At 37.2% G+C, this 18,222-nt stretch overlaps 1 protein-coding gene across 15 annotated transcripts in view; it reads right to left on the minus strand.

The window, feature by feature from the left end:
• Positions 1–17,927, minus strand: part of NUBPL (NUBP iron-sulfur cluster assembly factor, mitochondrial) — a 269,591-nt gene extending 251,664 nt beyond the window's left edge. For 8 of the 15 annotated variants that reach the window (XM_086363697.1, XM_086363698.1, XM_086363701.1 and 5 more), the window contains exons 1-3: positions 13,717–13,875; positions 13,004–13,151; positions 9,253–9,287 (exon numbers count right to left, since the gene is read on the minus strand). In XM_086363697.1, the coding sequence (XP_086219823.1) occupies positions 9,253–9,287; positions 13,004–13,151; positions 13,717–13,824 (291 nt within the window). In that variant the 5' untranslated portion in view covers positions 13,825–13,875. Of the gene's footprint in view, positions 1–8,978; positions 9,174–9,252; positions 9,288–13,003; positions 13,152–13,716 lie in introns of those variants that run through there. The other 7 variants (XM_086363699.1, XM_086363702.1, XM_086363696.1 and 4 more) reach the window with 5 other exon arrangements.
• Between the last annotated feature and the right edge of the window lie 295 nt (positions 17,928–18,222).

The following is an 18,222-nucleotide window of genomic DNA, read 5'->3' on the forward strand; positions in this document are numbered from 1 at the left end:
CACGACTGAAGTGACTTAGCAGCAGACATTCTTTGGATTCACTGGAGAGTATGTGACTCCACTGCTAACACTAGGAAGTGTGTACTCTTTCTACCCTCTTCTGATGTCTATGTCAGAATCTTTCTCTATCTCCTTTATACTTTAATAAAACTTTATTACACAAAAGCTCTGAGCGATCAAGCCTCGTCTCTGGCCCTGGATTGAATTCTTCTCCTCCAGAGGCCAAGGATCCCGACGTCTTTGCGTGGTTCAACAACAACCTTTCAGGGTGAAGAAATGTGGAATGTGATAGACAGATTGAAAATGGGAAATATTTGGAAGAGCATTTGTGGCAAATGAGAAGAGAAGTAGACCAGAGACAAGTCAAAAATCATCTAGTCACACAGAGATCCTGGCTCCAACTGAAATAACAATCTCCCAAACAGGCACTTAGGCTGTAAATTAACTAAGATGAGGACAGCGGTAGGGCTTTTTCAGCTCTGAATTCCCATGTCAAGCATAGAACCTAGGAGATGACAGGCCCTCAACAAATGTTTTTATAAAAGAATGAATGAACAAACCTATATATGAAGGAATAAGACAAAAGTACTCTGCTGTGCTTAGTCACTCAGTTGTGTCCAACTCTTTGGGACCCCATGCAGTGCAGCCCACCAGGCTCCTCTGTCCATGGGGATTCTCCAGGCATCAATACTAGAGTGGGTTGCCATGCCCTCCTCCAGTGGATCTTCTCAATCCAGGGATCGAACAGGTATCCCGCATTGCAGGTGGATTCTTTACCAGCTGAGCTATCAGGGAAGTCCAAGACAAAAGTGCCTCACTGGAAATCTATTTATTCTTTTCATTGATTATAAACTGATAATCCCCTATGAATGTAATATGTATGAATATGTGTAGTGATCACAATTATCAAATATTTGTAAGAAAGTCATTATAAATTTATTTATAACTACTAAAATAAATCCATTTCTTATCCTAAAACAAATTCTTAGTTTTAATTAAGATTTCTGCTCTAGTTACATATATATCCTCTGAGTCTCTCCTCAGTAAATGTCAAAATGTGTGAGTTCAAATTCACTTAAAAAACACTCTTCTTACCAAGAATTACTTTTGAATTGAAGAACAAAAAGGAGGGAAAATGATTTTGCAATTGTTCCTTCCAGATCTCTTGTCCGAGTTTCCTCTCCAGCTTTAAAATATCTATACTTTGAACATGAATAGTGCACCCTTCCTCCAAAATGGCTAACCATTAACAAAACAAAATATTTTTATAAGAAATGTGTATGTTGTATATACTACCAAGCAGTGATTAAAAAAAAAAATTAATAGGTTGCTTTAATATACTGTAATTTCTTTACAAGACTGGCATTAAAGAGAAGATAATCCCCAATATGAGCTAAGTAGTATACATCAGGATTTCCTATGAACTGTGAAAAACAGAGTTTCATTCATATTTAATCCAAATTCACATTATAACTAATATTACAGTTAATGTGTCCAGGCTGGAATTTAGAATACTAGAACAGCTAATGCTCTTATTGGCATTTACTATATGCCAGACCATGGGGTTACAAAGAATCAGAGGCAACTGAATGGCAATGTGCCAGACACTGTGCTAAGTGCTATATACGTATTATCTCCTTTAATACTCACAGCCTTAAGAGGTAGGTACAGGCAAAAGTTATACAGGCTGCAAGAGGCAGAGCCAGAATCAAGCCCAGGTCTATTTGCCACCAAAAAGCTGGATTGTTAACTGCTATACACATAACTATTAATGAAGAAAATCATCGTGTTTTAAGTGGCAGTACATATGTTCTGTTTCCAAGATCAATGAACTTTTCAAAAACCAAAACTTAAATCTCAAACTAAAACTTCCCAGTTTTTCCAACATAATCACAGAACTTCAAAGACTTAAGACAATCTTAATTATGTTTAAGAGCCTCTCATAATAATTTTGTGAAATAGAGAAGTACATCTGCAAAGAATAAGTGTGAAGACGTTATGTAATCATGGAAAAAAAAATATTTTGAGATAAACATCAATGGAAAAAAAAATAACCAAAGAAATACAAACTCTTTGAAGAGTATACTGCTTCCTTTTCCATCTTTCAGTCCAATTAAAATTCTACTTAATGATTCATTGTAGCAATGGAAAAATAAGTAAAAACTTAAGTTTTTGTTAATAGTCAATTAAGTAAAATGCATATCAATTTTTGAGACATTACTTGCAAAAAAATTTTATTTAGCTACAATACTAAAAAGTAATTTAAAGCTTACTGTGTATCAGCCATTGTGCTAAGCACTTCACATTATCCCATTTAGATTTCAATTTCATTTGCTCAGGGGGGAAAGGGGCATAATTTAGCATTCAACAAATCATAGATAGCTTATCCAACACTTAGAATCTACATATGTGAAACATATTAGTATATATATTCACAACCACTCTTCACTTAACGTGTTCCATTGTCATTACCAACATTTACCAAGAGCCTTCTATATACCATCACTGGACTAGAGACTGAGAATTAAAAAAAAGGGAATAAGGCCAAGATCCTTGGCCCAAAAAGCTTCCTAAACTAGCATGGAAATTAAACAAGGAAACAGACCTCTCAAATAATATGGGAAGTACTAGTCCTGTCCTCAAAGCATCATAGCAGAGAAAATAAACAGCTGAAATCACCTCATGAAAGATCCATAATAAAGGTCTGAAAAAGATATGGCATTAAGGAATGAAATGAGAAGACATACTCCAGAAAGCTTTGAGTGGTAGCAGCAGCAGGAACAGGTATCTGATTTGGAGGTGGGAGGGAACCACATGACTGTCACAGGACAAAGACAATTACAAGAAAGAAGAGTTTGGTTTTATACATGTTGAGCCTGAATGTTTGTAAAGCACTCAAGTGGGCATCTACAGTAGGTGAGATAGCCAGGTCTGGCACCCAGGATATCTAGGCTGCTAATGCATTTAGAATCCAGGGCACATGGGTAGTTACTGGGGTAGTGGGGAAAGATGAGATTACTGGACAGTATAAAATGAGAAGAGAGCCAAGTAGAATGATGGAGCACACTATCATTTAAGAATCAGGAAAAGAATAGAATGCAGCCCACTAAGCCACAAGCCCTCCCATCCCACACCACTCCTCAAAAAACAATGCAAAACAAAACTTTGCACTTATATACTATGAAACCCATCTATATACACTTGATTCATCCATGTAGCAAACATTTGTTGTCTATTTCCTAAGTCAATAGCCAAGAATGAAGACAACACAGTTCTGAATCATAAGAATCCAGCTATCATAGGCGTAGTATAACAAATAGGCTAAGGGCACAGGATCTAGGCTGGCATTCAAACCTGGCTCTGCTGTTTACTTCCTGGGTGAGCTTGGGCAAAGTACTTAGCCTCCAGCTGCTTCTGCTTATTATGTACAGGGATCATAACAGTATCTGTTCCCATATGGTTGCTATGAAGAATAAATGAATTAAGAAACATATAATGAGGAACAGTGCTTGACGTATAACAAATGTTCGATAAATGTTATTTTTATTATTTGCTATATAAAATTACCAGAATGGTTACATAGGTACATAATAGTAACAATAAATAGTGCTACTGGATTTCACAAGATGGAAGAAAGACCCTCACTGGGAGTGAACTCAGGGAGCACGTCACTAAGTACCTCTCAGGGCAGGCTAGCTCACACAGTGCCTCAGTGTGCATCAGAATGCAGTCTGCGGGTGCACATGAAGAGGAGGATACCCTGGATGCCTGTCATCACTCAATGCCCTTGAGAAGTACTCTAGGGGCACAATATAACCAGCTCAAGCCATGCATCGCAGCCTGGAGGAGAAGACCTGTAAAGCTGAAGAAAATGTAGAGACACTCCAGTAGAAACATAGAAGAAACACTGTAAGCTATTAAGAACATCATATAGTCAAGCCCAAACTGGCAACAGCAAGTAACCCAGATTTGCCAGAGCACAGGGACTGTCTAGAAGAGCTGAAGATAAACCCAGAAAGGTGGATGGGAGCCAGATTACAGAAGATCTTGAAGCTCACCAAAGGCATTCAGGAGTGACTCTGAGCAGGGTGAAATGGAGTTCCAATGGTGCTCAAGTAAGAATAATCTGGCATTATGTACTGAATGGATTTGTGCTTGGGCAGGTAAGATGTGCTGCATCTGGCATTATGTACTGAATGGATTTGTGCTTGGGCAGGTAAGACGTGCTTGCAGCAGTCTCCTAGTCTGCGAGGCCCTTAAAGGCAGGGGCTGTATTTCATGCATTTCTATATTCTCCAAAGTAGCAAAGTTCTTGGGGAAGCGTAGGCACTCTGTAACTGTTTGAGGTGTACATGAATGAATGAGCCAAAAAAAAGTAATATGAGGCTTAATTAGAGTGGGAACAATGAAAAGAGAAAGATACATACTGGAAAAATATTGCAGAGACAAGGACATTTGCTGGCTGATGAAATGTGACAAGGATAGGGCAAAATCAATAAAGACTGTAAAACTGATAAATACTAAGTGTACTGCATTATAGGTTTCTGTGAAAGGCAAATATAATTATGTTCACAAAAATGCTCTATGAAAAAAAGACGGCTTTTCTCTGAAATAAAAGCTAGTTGTCTTGGACAGAAACACTACTATATTTGACCTTGAACACAGGTCATCATTTTAAGACATTTATCTTCCTCTTGTCTTCACTAGATTATAAAACTTTTAAGAATGCACAGCGTGCCTACTCTGAAACAAACTACGATAAAACCTTATTAAGTGTTGCTTTAAGCACACTTTGTCCCACTCACAGAAGAAACAATTACTGAACTGAAACAATTACCATCACCAAAATACACACACACATACACAAAGAGACATATATACACTTACGTAATTATATATACACACACAAAACAGTTTTGTTAATGCAGTCTTAGTAGGCATATTTACTTTTCTTTATATTACTCATTGTGTCTGACAGTGAGTGTTAGAGGTGCTCACTAAATGTCTGTTGAACTAAAATGAACTGAAGTGAACTGATTTAGGAATATCACATAGCTTATCAATGGTTTCTGGTGACCTTTACCTTCCCCTCTCCAGTTTCAGTGCTTCTCTGTTCACTAAATTTACACTGTAGAAGAATGAGATCCATAATAAAAGTGGTTAAGAAGATAGAAAAAAGAAAGACTAAAATATATGATTGGTAATATGTATAATCAGTGTTGTGCCAGAAAATGTTTAACAATAGCCCAGGGTGAGCTGGGAAGTCTAATTTTCAGTATTTGTCTATTTTCATTAATTAAATACTCCCACCATGGCCTATTTTGAGCTAACAACAGGATATCAACTGGAAAATTCTTAAAAATTTAACAGTTCTCACAACTAGCACGAGCCAGCTCCAATATACCACAGGAGTGAATATTTAAATGCATGGTACACGTGACAGGATCCCAGATTCTGCCCTGTAACACTACCTGCCACCTCCCCAAAGGAAAGTACAAAAGGCAAAGAAAAGGCAGGGAAAATTCACACCCTATTCCTCTAAGGCTTTTATTTCCAGCTATAAAGTAGTCTTCTTTTGAACTGGCATATGATCCAGCTCAGAAATTTTCTTTTGCCTTGGCCAGTGACAACCAAACTTTTTTGACCACGTACCCCACTCGGTGAAAAATGTTTAGGTATACAACCTCAATACATGTTAATACATCTGTTGACTTTATTAGAGCCACTATACTAATTTACTATAAATTATAAAGTGTATACAAAAAACATAAATTTTAAAAGATAAAAATTCATACAACATAAAGAAAAATTCCACATTCCAATGACTATCTTACATATCCCCTGGGGTTTATATAACCCTGTTTAGAGATTATTAAGACCAACATTGTAAGTAAAATGAATAACTTTCTGGACCTGTTTCCTCTAAGCCAACAAACAAGCCTTATTAGATCTTCCTACTGCGATGCTGAAAAAGGGCAACCCAAAGAAGAAAGGAGAAAACGGTTAGCAAGGTCTTGGGCAAAGCTGGCTTAAAGGGTAAGCGGGTCAGAGACCCCTCTTACAACACAAGCTCCATGGAATTAAGACTCCATGGGAATGAATCACTAGATCAGCTCCAAAGACACCATCATGCCTGGAGATTTTAAGCCCCAAAGCAACATACCCTAGTACCATTCCCCAATAAATGTCCCTGGACATAAGCCATCTATATCAGCTCAGGCAATGAGAAGGCCTCGGAGGAATCTTGAGTTTTCCCTATAGACCAAACATGTCCTTGAAATAAATGCAATATTACTAAAATCTTAAGTTGGGGAATACAGATTATAAGACTATGCCATATATATATATAAATCATATATTTATATATGATCTATCTTCTTTTCTATATGCAGTTAGTCCTCCGGCAGATCACAGTTTAAGTCAAACATGTTGCTCCCAAATCAAAAACACTGTTAATCAAGCTATATACAATGAATCTTTCTTAAATACATGCAAACTAATTAACTAGGACAAGACAGTAACCAACTATAAAATACTGCATTATGTCTGATTATCTTTGAGTTCCACAGCATGCTGCTCAAATTTCCTGACTTTCTTTTTTCTAAGTTCTATACTAACATTGCTAAAGAAAAAAAATCAAGAAATGAAAAAAAAAAAAAAAAAAACTCAACAGAATACTGAAGCCCTGCCTAAGGAAGATTCTACAACGTCTTTAAAGACACTTAAGGATACTAAAATGCTTTCTGAAAAAGTGGCCCAGAGAAAAACATTGCTTTTCCTTTCTTGCGGCCAATTTCCCTGTCATACATCTAGACCATTAAAGACGAAGCTGCTCTCATGCCTGAAGGAGGGGTGGGGGTGGGGTGAAGCAAACAGAAAAACAGAAATTTCGGAGCTACCATCTCACCAAACTAGCAACATCTAGGACTTCTCTGGTTGTGTGCTGGATAAAAACCCACTTTCCAACGCAGGGGACATGTTTTGATCCCTGGTCTGGGAAAATTTCACAGGCTGTGGGGCAACTAAGCCCACGCACCACAACCACTGAAGCCTGCCACGCTCTGGGGCCCTCGAGCCGCAGCTGGTAACCCTGTCTGCTGCAGCTACTGAAGCCCGTGGGCCTAGAGGCAGCGAGATGCCTGTGCACCACAAAGAGTGGTGCTCACTGTAACTAGAGAAAGCCCGTGAGCAGCAACTAACACCCAGCACAACCAAAATAAATGAATGAAAATAAATAATAAAGTTTTTAAAAAACTAGCAACATCTGACATGAAGGAATCAATCCCTTTTAACTATTTTTTTCATCCTTAGATCGTTTATTACATGGTTACTTCACATTATCATGACTCAAAGCTTTGGCTGAAATGATATCCAAATTAAAAGATCCCCACACCTATGAATTTACTTACCTTCCTATCCACTGAACTTTTCCTGTTTCCTCCCTAATTTAAGAAAGATGGGGTCCTTTCTTCAAGGTAACTAAGTGCTTTAATAAAAAGTATTCTTTAAAACGTAGTACTGGATTTTATTTCAATAAAGTTGCCTAACCATACACGAGTATCTCTCTTCTATTCCAAATTCACATTGAAACCAAACAAACAAACAAACAAAAAAAGCTTAAAACTAAATTAAAAATAATCACACAAGAAAACAAAAAAGAATGCATTAGCAATTTAGAGTTCTAAAAAATTCTAGATGCATGGCTCAACCTTTGCTGCTGCTGAGTCACTTCAGCCGTGTCCGACTCTATGCGACCCCATAGACGGCAGCCCACCAGGCTCCCCCATCCCTGGGATTCTCCAGGCAAGAACACTGGAGTGGGTTGCCATTTCCTTCTCCAATGCATGAAAGGGAAAAGTGAAAGTGAAGTCGCTCAGTCACGTCCAACCCTCAACGACCCCACGGACTGCAGCCTTCCAGGCTCCTCCATTCATGGGATTTTCCAGGCAAGAGTACTGGAGTGGGGTGCCATTGCCTTCTCCGTGGCTCAACCTTTAGCATGCATCAAAATCACCTAGAGGGCTGGTTAAAACACAGACTGTAGGATTCCACCTTGAGGGTTTCTGATGCAGTAGATCTGGGGCTCAAGATTTTATGTGTTTAACAAGTTCCCAGGTATTTGATGCTCATTCTGCTGGTCAGAGGACCACATTATAAGAACCACCATGCTAAATAAATAGAGATCATTAAAAGGAAGCTTTTTTATTAATTCTAATTAGCATCCTCGGAGAGACTCAAACTAATGGTACAACCATTTTTTTAAGTGATCAGGAAAAGCAACTGCAAAATAGGCAAACAGTGCTGAAAAACTAGAAAAAATATAATTTCCAAATTAAAAATAAAAAGGGCTAAATAACAACCACAACCTAATATAGCGGTGTGAAAAATAGCATAAGACATCTTCCAAAACACAGAGCAAAAGACAAAGAGATGGAAAATATGAGAGAAAAATTAACAAGCATAAACAATCAATATCTACCTAATAGATTTCTGGAGAAAGAACAAGCACATCACAAAAAGTAATCAATGAGGAAATTTTCCCTAAGCTGAAAAAGACTCAAGCCTTGTACTGCTTGCCCAATTTCCAAACAGGTAAAAAAAAATGTAATGCCAACAACCATATCTGTGATATTTCTAAATTTAAAAGACATAAAGGAAACTCATAAAAGCCTCAAGGGGAAAAACACAGGTTATTACAAAGCAGTATGAATCAAACTATCACCAGACATCTTATTAGCATGCTAGAAGAAAATGGAAAGCTGTTTTCAAGGTTCAGAGAGCAAATTATCGTGAACCTGGAATTCTACATCTAGTCAAACTAGCAAATATGAAGGTAAAATAAAGACACTTTTGGAAATTTAAGGACTTAAGAAAACTGACTTCCTGTATCAGTTTCCTACTTTTACTGTAAAAAATTATCACAGAAATTCAAATGGGTTTCAATGAGCTAGAATTCAGGTACTGACACGATTACATACCTTTGGGAGGCTCTAAGGACAAAAAAACATTTCTTGCCTTCTCTAACTTCTAGAGGCTACCTGAATTCCTTGACCAGCAATCCCCTTTCATTTTCATCACCATTATTAAATGTAACCAGTACTTATGGCAGATTTTTTAGCCCCTTAAAGACATGCAAATAACTAGAGCTACAATATACAGCCCCTGATAAGAGTAAATGAAAAACATCAGTATGCTCTAAATCATTGACTTAAAAATGTTAATAAATTAGTAGTTCTATTAATAAATACCTACCGAATCATTCGCTGCTAGAGCAAGTGCAAGGTTCACTGTAAGAAACAAAGAAGTAATTAAATTTAGTAACTTTCCTTCTACCAGAATTTATTTTGCCTTTTAATATTTTCAATGTAATAACCAAAGCAAGTAAAATTTTAATATAAATCCTTTATTAAAAAAATAAACAAGGACATGGAGAGACTATAGAAAGTAAAAAAGACAAAAAGGAAAGTAACATTTCAGCATAAGCAACAGATGCCTGCCTCAAAACTTTAAATAATCCATTTATCATATGTTACAACTGTGTTTAAATAATCCATTAAATGTTTTAATCATATTAATGTATATATCATTCAATTATTTTCAAAAAATACTTTGCAGAAAAATTACTTTTTAATAAATAAAAATGGAGCTGATCCTACTGTTTTTTAAACATAAATGCAGGTAATACAGGAATTCCAAACACTCTAACTCACAAATACCCACATAACTGAAAGCTTGGACCAGTGAGGAAAGGGAAGGGAAAAAGGGAAAAAGGTAAGACAATGAAACATTTTCCCAAAAGTGCCTATTAATAGTGAATCTCAGACATAAACAGGGAAAGCAATAGGCCCCAAAACCACTGTTAACCCAGCAAGAGAGATACGCTACATCTGATATGAGAAAGAGGTCCAAAAAGAATATATTCCCAAACTGATAAACAGACCCTCATACTGTGGATGATAATTCCTTACCGGACAATGTTACAGATGATGCCAATACTGTTTCTTTTGAAGTATTTAAGAACATAAACTCTCAAGGCAGACCTGGTTCAAACCCCAGGGTCACCACTCTGTCTTTTACAATCTTGAGTATTTTTACCCCCAAGTATGTTTCCTCCTCAATAAAATGAGGTCCTATTTCATAACTGTTGTGAGAATCAAATCAAATTCTAAGTGTAAAGTCCTCAGACTAGGGAATGGCACTTGATAATTCATTATTAAATCATTATTAATGTTTAATATTTGATTTAATCATTAAATCATAAATTATAAAATAATTCTGAATTTCAGGTATACTGTAGGTTAAACATAATCCAACTTTGAGGCAGAGTAATTCATTTCAATGTGAGGGTCTTTCTCCATTTACACAATAGAATCTAAGAGCATGTTTGCATTAATCAAAGGTCCTCATTCTAATCCAAAATATTTCTAGCACATATTCAGATGGGAAATATTTTGAGACAGTTTGGAATTGGAATAAATATGTATAAGGGAAAGAAATATAATGCCAACAGAGTTACATAGAAATAATCTATTTCTAAAGCAGAGAGAGCAGTTATGAAAAAGTATAGATCAATTATTTGAGATAGATGGTATGATGCTAACAAAGATGAAAACAAGGAAGGGATGCTTACTAAAGCACACGTATGTCACACACTCAACATTTTCTCATATATTTTCCTGTCTAAATGCTGCCACAGCCCATAGCATTAGATGATCTTAGAACCTAAAACAATAAATAAATTTGCTTTAAACAAGTGCTAGCCTACAGATTTGACAAATTATATTGCACAAAACCTAAAGAACTTATGGCTATTATCATGAAAATGCCTTCCATCTTTAACCAAACCAAGTAAACACAGAGCTTGCAAAAGGATTCACACCACTGAAAACAGGTATTTTTTTTTTTTTGAAACCTTAATTTTCAAAACACAAGTAGAGGTGGATTCTAGAACTGAAAACTAAGAGCTTCCAAATTTTACACACAAAATATCAAACAGATAGATTGTACGTCCCTAGGAAAGAAAGCAAGAGTGTGTAGGATACAGCATAAATTCATTAAGAACAATCACTAACCATTTTAAATAATAATATGGTATCTATCAAACAGTATAGTAGGAATCTATCATAACTACAATTCTTGTTAAATCTTAATTTCTTCAAAATATCTGAAAAACTCTTCCACAATACATTCAGGTCAAAATGGGGGGAAAAAACTAAGCTAATAACACTATATAGTTGGATCTATACCTGGTTATACAACTACAGAACTGCTGTATCCAGGAATTACCAAATATGGCTTTGAGTCAAGACACAGGATCTCTAGTGAAAGTCACAGAACTCTGTACCTGGCCCTTTTTATTTCAAAATGTCACTGGTTTCAATGGAATTAAGTGATTTTAAGGTACATATATGCCCCAAGTTTAGATTAATATCTGAGGAAAAAACAACTTTACAGATCTTAGGGAGGAGGTGCAAGATGGAGTAGGGAATTAAGAGGTTCAAACTACTATTATAAAATCAATAAGCTATAAGGATATACTATACAACATAGGGATTAGATCCAGTATTTTTTAATAACCATAAATGGAATATAACCTTTAAAAATTGTGAACTATACTGTATACCTGGAATTTACATAATACTGTACATCAGCTACACTTCAATTTGAAAAAATGCAGAAATATGAGTCAAAAGCTGAAAAAAAAATACATGATATATACAAGATCTTAATAGTGAGGAACTATGTCAAAACTAACAAAATGAAATACAATAAGGATAGTTATTTTTTTAATCAACTGCAAAAAGGATAGATTGGAAAAAGATCTGAATTAAGCCATTCCTATTAAAATGACTGAAAATTTTAAGTGATGCAACAAAACTTGAGAGATTTATGACTTCAAATTAATAATACAAGTTGCCTCTGTTGAACTGGAAGGAGGAGAGCTACCTTTTTACATTATTATACTCAAAGTTTTTTTAGAAATAAAAAGTTTCTTTTGAAAAAAATTGGGAATACCTGTTCATTAGTCCTGGATGGTACCTCTTACATTTCTAGTGGGACTTCTTTTATGGGTTCCGAAAGCAGCATTTCAGTCACAATGAAATCTATAATCAATTTGAAAACTCCACCAAAAAAAAATCCTCTGTTCCACTATATTAATATAAAGATCTAAAGATTAAATGTTTTAAATAATTAAAAGATTTTCAAATATTAGATCTATTTTGACTTTATAAATGCTGGAAAACTGTTATGGTTAAATGAAAATAGGCCACAATAATGTAAACAATCTCATTGCAACTACTTAGCTCAATGCTCACTGAAAAAGATTAGAAAAGAACGCAAATAAAACAAATAAATTTAGTATTAAAAAAACAGAAATAAATTTAATATTAAACTTACTAAATGTTTTAAAAATAATAACAATCAAATGTTGAGTACTTATTATGTAGGAGACAGGGGGCTAAGTGGTTAACTTGTTTAATTTGCATGACCACCCTATGAAAAAGATTATCATCATTGTCACTTTACAGTTAAGTAAACTGAAGATCAGAGAACTTCTCTGGTGGCTCAGACGGTAAAGCGTGTGTCTACCATGCGGGAGCCCGGGGTTCGAGCCGCGGGTTGGGAAGATCCCCTGGAGGAGGAAATGGCAATCCACTCCAGTACTTTGCCTGGAAAATCCCATGGACAGAGGAGCCTGGTAGGCTACAGTCTATGGGGTCGCAAAGAGTCGGACACGACCGAGCGACTTCACTTTCAAACTGCAGATGTGATGGACAACCTGACTACCTTTTCCTCGGTCAAGGAATCAAAGACCTGGCAACATATCTAGTTCTGCCTAACTCCAAAATCTAAGCCCTCAGTCTCTACCAACTCCTCATACTAAGGAACCAGCTATTAGAAACTTCACAAACACTTTTTCAAGAACAAAACTACAACTTTAATATTGTGCACTTGCCAGTTGGCCTAAAGTTCTACTCAAAATGAGAATATCCTATAATACCTGCTGTAGTAGACTTTCCAACTCCACCCTTTCCAGAAGCCACAACTATAACTTGTTTAACACCTTCTATCGGTTTCTGCTTTGGAAGTCCTCGAGACATGATTTGTGATCTTCTTTGTTTTAGGGTCTCACTCTCAGCGCCAGAGAACTTGAGAAGAAGAAGAAAAAACAGTTTTAAAATAAGCTATCTCCATTATTACGCGGTTAAACAATGAGGTATTTGCGACTAACAGGGCTTTCTTTTCTACTTTAATTCTGCTCATCTCCATTAGTTAGGTCTTTAGTGTTATTTACAAATAGGTGTTGATAAAAACTGCAGAGACACATTGTTTAAGTTGGAATTTATTTACCAGGCGTTAAAAATAGCAAGTAAACAATCTCCCTCTTTACGGAGCTAAATCCCCCACGTGTTTTCCTTCTCTTTAACCTATTTTCTAAATAAACACTAAGAAAGCATGTGCAAGCCACACATCCATGTTCTAACCGTCTATTTCACATCCCTCTATGCCTCGCCCTGGTCCTCCTGGGGGCCTGCCTGGAAAGTGGGCACATCCAGACCACTGGGGTCTCACTGAGCAGGGGAGGGGGCCCAAGAGGGACTGAAGTGAGTTCTTGGCAAGAGGCAATTGCAGAACACCTGCAGGGAACCTGCAGCCCTGGCGCCCCAGCATCTCCGACCCGCCCGCCTCCACCTGCCCTGCAGCAACACGGACCTGGCGCCGACAAATCACTAGTCGGCTTCCCCCAAGTGGGACACGGACCCCGCCGCAGCCCCGAAGCGACACTCCACCAAACACCAGCAAACGCCGCCAAACCCCCATGGCGCGGAATTCTACCTGAAGCCCAATCCGGAAACCGTCGCGTCTGGCGCGGGGTGATGACGTCCCGTAGCAACGCTCCGCTTCCATTCCCTAGCGATTAGCCTCTGAGTTTGTTTAGCCCAGGAACGTAACTTGTCGTGGTCTCATCTGTAGCCAGGTACAAACATTTTGTAGCCTTTTACCAAACGTCTGTGAAATATTTTCACGTATATCCTCTAATTTGCTCCTCACAGAAGTTCTGGAGTAAGTAGGAGACTCAATACGATTCTCTTTTCGTAGATAAGAAAACTGAGATTTAGAAAGTTTAGAAAACTGACCCGACTAAGAAGTAGGGAGTGGTGGAAGTTAAAAATGACTCCAGGTGTTCTCAGCGCAGAATATAGTCACTTAAACACTGCCACTATTAAGGATTTTTTTTCTCCTGAGTGATCGATAGTAATAGTCTCTTTTGTGTTGGTTTTTCCTGCTGTGTGTTTATAATTCTCTGAAAGAGAAATCAGTGCTTTGCTAGGCTCCGAAAAGTTTTGCTAAATCAAAAACCAGATCTAATGAAACAAATTTCACTCAAGAAGCAACTTGAGTGAGACAAAGCTTGAAAGAGGAGATGGAATTTATCCTGGTAAAAGGAAGGATGTATCCATACATTCAAAGCAGATGAGAGTGAAGGAAATCACTTTAGGAAAGAAAGCTGGAAAGCTGATACAGAGACCCCAAAAAAGGATCATTTAGGGTGTAGGGTGATTTATCCTCACATATACCCCATATTTTCTATGGTTGAGTTTTGTTTCATTTGCTTTCTATCTGTAGAAAGTTTATTGTATAATCATTCAGTTTATTTTACTCTGATCTTTAATTTCTTTAGTTTTAATGCAACTGTAGCATAGCAACCTCAAAGAATTATTCTAAGAATTAAATCAGATATTACCAGGGGGAAAATCCATTCAATTTAGAAGGCGCTGAAAAAAATTCAGTTCCTTGCTTTTTCTTCCCCAGTCTCAAACTTTGTTACTTCATTCAGTCTTCTTTATCTTACATTAAGTTTAACACTCCTAGGTTACTGTTTTACATCACTTTCTTATTTTATTATTTTGTGATATGTTTTTATGGTTAATTTTCTCAATTTTTAAATTTGTATCTGCTCAATTTTTATAAATTATAAGCCAAAAGTATATAGTTAAGGAGAAATAGCTGTCAGAATAATCCATTTACTAAACAAGAAATGCTGAATATCTGTTTCTCTCCAGGTAACTTTGTAAGTTCTTCCAGACCTCTCTCAGATTCATTCATTTAACAAATATTTATTGAGCAACAAATACACACCAAGCACTACCCTAATCTTAGGGTTTTCAAAACTAAACTATACTGCATCTTTCCACTCAAGGACTTTACGATCCAATGCAAGAGACAGAGTAAGTTAACACACGATTACAGCATGGTTTGATAAGCGTAAGAGAAAATCACTGAGTGATACAAAAGTATAAAGAAGGAGTACCAAATTCAGTCAGAAAAGGCTTCTGAATAGCGTAACATCTAAGTTGAATCCTGACTATGGGTAATGTGTAGGAGTCTGCGGGATAATGACTACAGGGTTGTTGTGCAGAGGAAAGAAATGAATTGTTACAAACTGAAAATAATCTGTGTGGCTTGAGGATAGACTGTGAGGTACAGGACTGAAAGAGATGAGGCTGGAGGTTGGTAAGGTAAAGGCTGCCCAGATCATAAAAGGTTTTATACATCCTGTGAAGGAATTTGGACTTTATCTTGAGGGAATCTTATAAGAATTTTAAGCAGGAAAGTAGCATGATCAAACATAACAAATCTGTTGCGTTTTAGAAATACCACTGTGACTGCCAGGCAAAAAAAGAATTGGAGAGGCCAGTTCAGAGGCAGGGAGATGGCAGATTACTGCAGTAATCCAAAAGAGATGTTGAAAGCTTGACTTCACATCTCCAAATTTCACTTTGCTTATCTACAAAATAGATAATACTTATTTGTAGTTGTTTTGAGATTGAACTTAAAATAATGTACATAGAATGCCTATCACATAGTACAATATTCAATGAATATTAGCTATTGTGATGCTTATTGGTGGTATAGAATTCATTAATTTGGGAAACTACATAAATGTTACTGACACTCTTTGAAAGAAACATAAGAGGAAGAAAACTGAGACCAATGTCTATAGAATGAATGAATGGTTAATTTGATTTATCTTTTCCTCAGATTGGGCTTCCCTGGTGGCTCAGACAGTAAAGAATCTGTCTGCAATGCAGGAGACCGAGGTTCGATCCCTGGGTCAAGAAGATCCTCTGGAGAAGGGAATGGCAACCCACTCCAGAATTCTTGCCTGGAGAATTCCATGGACAGAGGAGCCTGGTGGGCTACAGCCCATGGGGTCACAAAAAGTCAGACATGACTGAATAACTAACACATTCCTCAGATTACGGATATCGAGAGAGTAGTAGATCTGTCTATTATTTCTTCTTCAATAACCACTGCCATACAGACACATACTCACCCATGGCCCCTTCTCAAAAGAGTATTCTTGCTCAGCTCCTAAGAACTGCAAAGTCATTTGACCCATCCCCATGGTCACAAATTGGATTAAAGACTGACATACAATCAAAACTGGACCAATCATATTCTTTCCCCAGAGGACTTAAAACATAGGAGATGCTACTCAATCTTAGTTTGCATTTGAACTGGTATGACTAAAGTGACCATTTTCTAGTTTGTACACAGAGAAATAGAAAAAGCCAATGCCAAGAAAGAAAAACAAAGCAGATAATAAGAGATCATGTGTCCAGAGAAGGAAGGGAGGACAGCTGTACTGGTTCATAACAGTTTTCTGGTTCCTGCTTCTAGTCCATAGTAAAGTTCAGCTATACTTCCTATCCTTAGGTCCATAAGATACACTTACATCTTCCAACAAATTCTCTTCTTGCCTTGGCCTACTTTGGGTGGGTTTCTGTGGATTTGTAACTATGGTGAGATAAATTTTATAATATTTATAGAGGACTTCCCCCTATAATTTCTTGTAGCTCATATAGCCCTTCCGCATTTGGACAAACCATATGGCATTGTATTATGATACCTTGAGGTGTGCCAGTTGTTGAGTGAACATGCCAAGCACAACGGTGACAAACACAGTTACAAAAGCTAACAGCTAAGGGTAACAAAATGTAAGTATGGCAAGAAGATGAATTCCTGGTTACACAGTGACGCTGCTATGCCAGTCCTGGCCTGTGTCTCTAGACCTCCTGCTGTATGAGATAATCAATTGTTTAAACCACCGTTGGTTAGGATTTCTTTTATTTGAAGCTAAAATTATCTGCACTTATTACAGACAATTTCCTTCCCTAAGAAAGAACCCCATAAACTTTGACTACCTCTCCTCATTCAGCTAAGATTGAGCCCCAGTGAGGAAGGGGAAAGAGAGAGCCTCAAATCAGTTAGAGGGATATGAGAAGAACAGAATCAATGGCCGCATTCCCAGATAGAACTCAGTGTAGTGGCAGGGACTACACAATAAAAATGGCTGAGTGTTGTGTTTAGGCAAACAGTCTTAGGCAGCCTCGTTGTATTTGCCCCCACAAAGAGCCACAGGAGTGGCTGAGAGAAAACTGATCCGTAAAGAGACCTTGGTGGTGGTTTAATCTCTCAGTCATGTCTGACTCTTGTGACCCCATGGACTGTAGCCCTCCAGGCCTTAAGATCAACTAAACAGACATTTCTCTAAAGAAGATATACAGATGGCCAATAAGCACATGAAAAGATGCCCATCATAGTTAATTATTAGAGAAATGAAAATCAAAACAGCAATGAGGTACCACCTCACATCAGTCAGAATGGCCATCATTTAAAAGTCTGCAAATAACATATGCTGGAGAGGGTGTGGAGAAAAGGGACCCCTCCTGCTCTGTTGGTGGGAATGTAAACTAGTACAGCCACTATGAAAAACAGTATGGAAGTTCCTCAAAAAACTAAAATCAGAGTTGCCATATAATTCAGCAATCCCACTCCTGGGCATATGCCCACACAAAATCATAATTCAGAAAGACACATGCACACCAACACATACAGCCGCTCTATTCACAGTAGCCAAGACACGGAAATAACCTAAATGTCCACTGACAGATGAAAGGATAAAGAAGATGTGGTAAAAAAAAAAAAAAAAAAAAAGATGTGGTAAACACACACACACACACATACACACACACACACAGGAATATTACTCAGCCACTAAAAAGAATGAAATAATGACATTTGCAGCACCATGGATGGACGTAGAGATTACCATAGTAAGCAAAGTAAGTGAGAAAGAGAAAGACAAATATTAATATCACACTATATCACTTATATATGGACTCTAAAATATGACCAAAATGAACATATCTG

This window comes from Bos grunniens, chromosome 21 (genome assembly GCF_055505025.1).
Source record: "Bos grunniens cultivar Pamir isolate PY7600 chromosome 21, Bosgru_T2T1.0, whole genome shotgun sequence".
Lineage (NCBI taxonomy): Eukaryota > Metazoa > Chordata > Mammalia > Artiodactyla > Bovidae > Bos > Bos grunniens.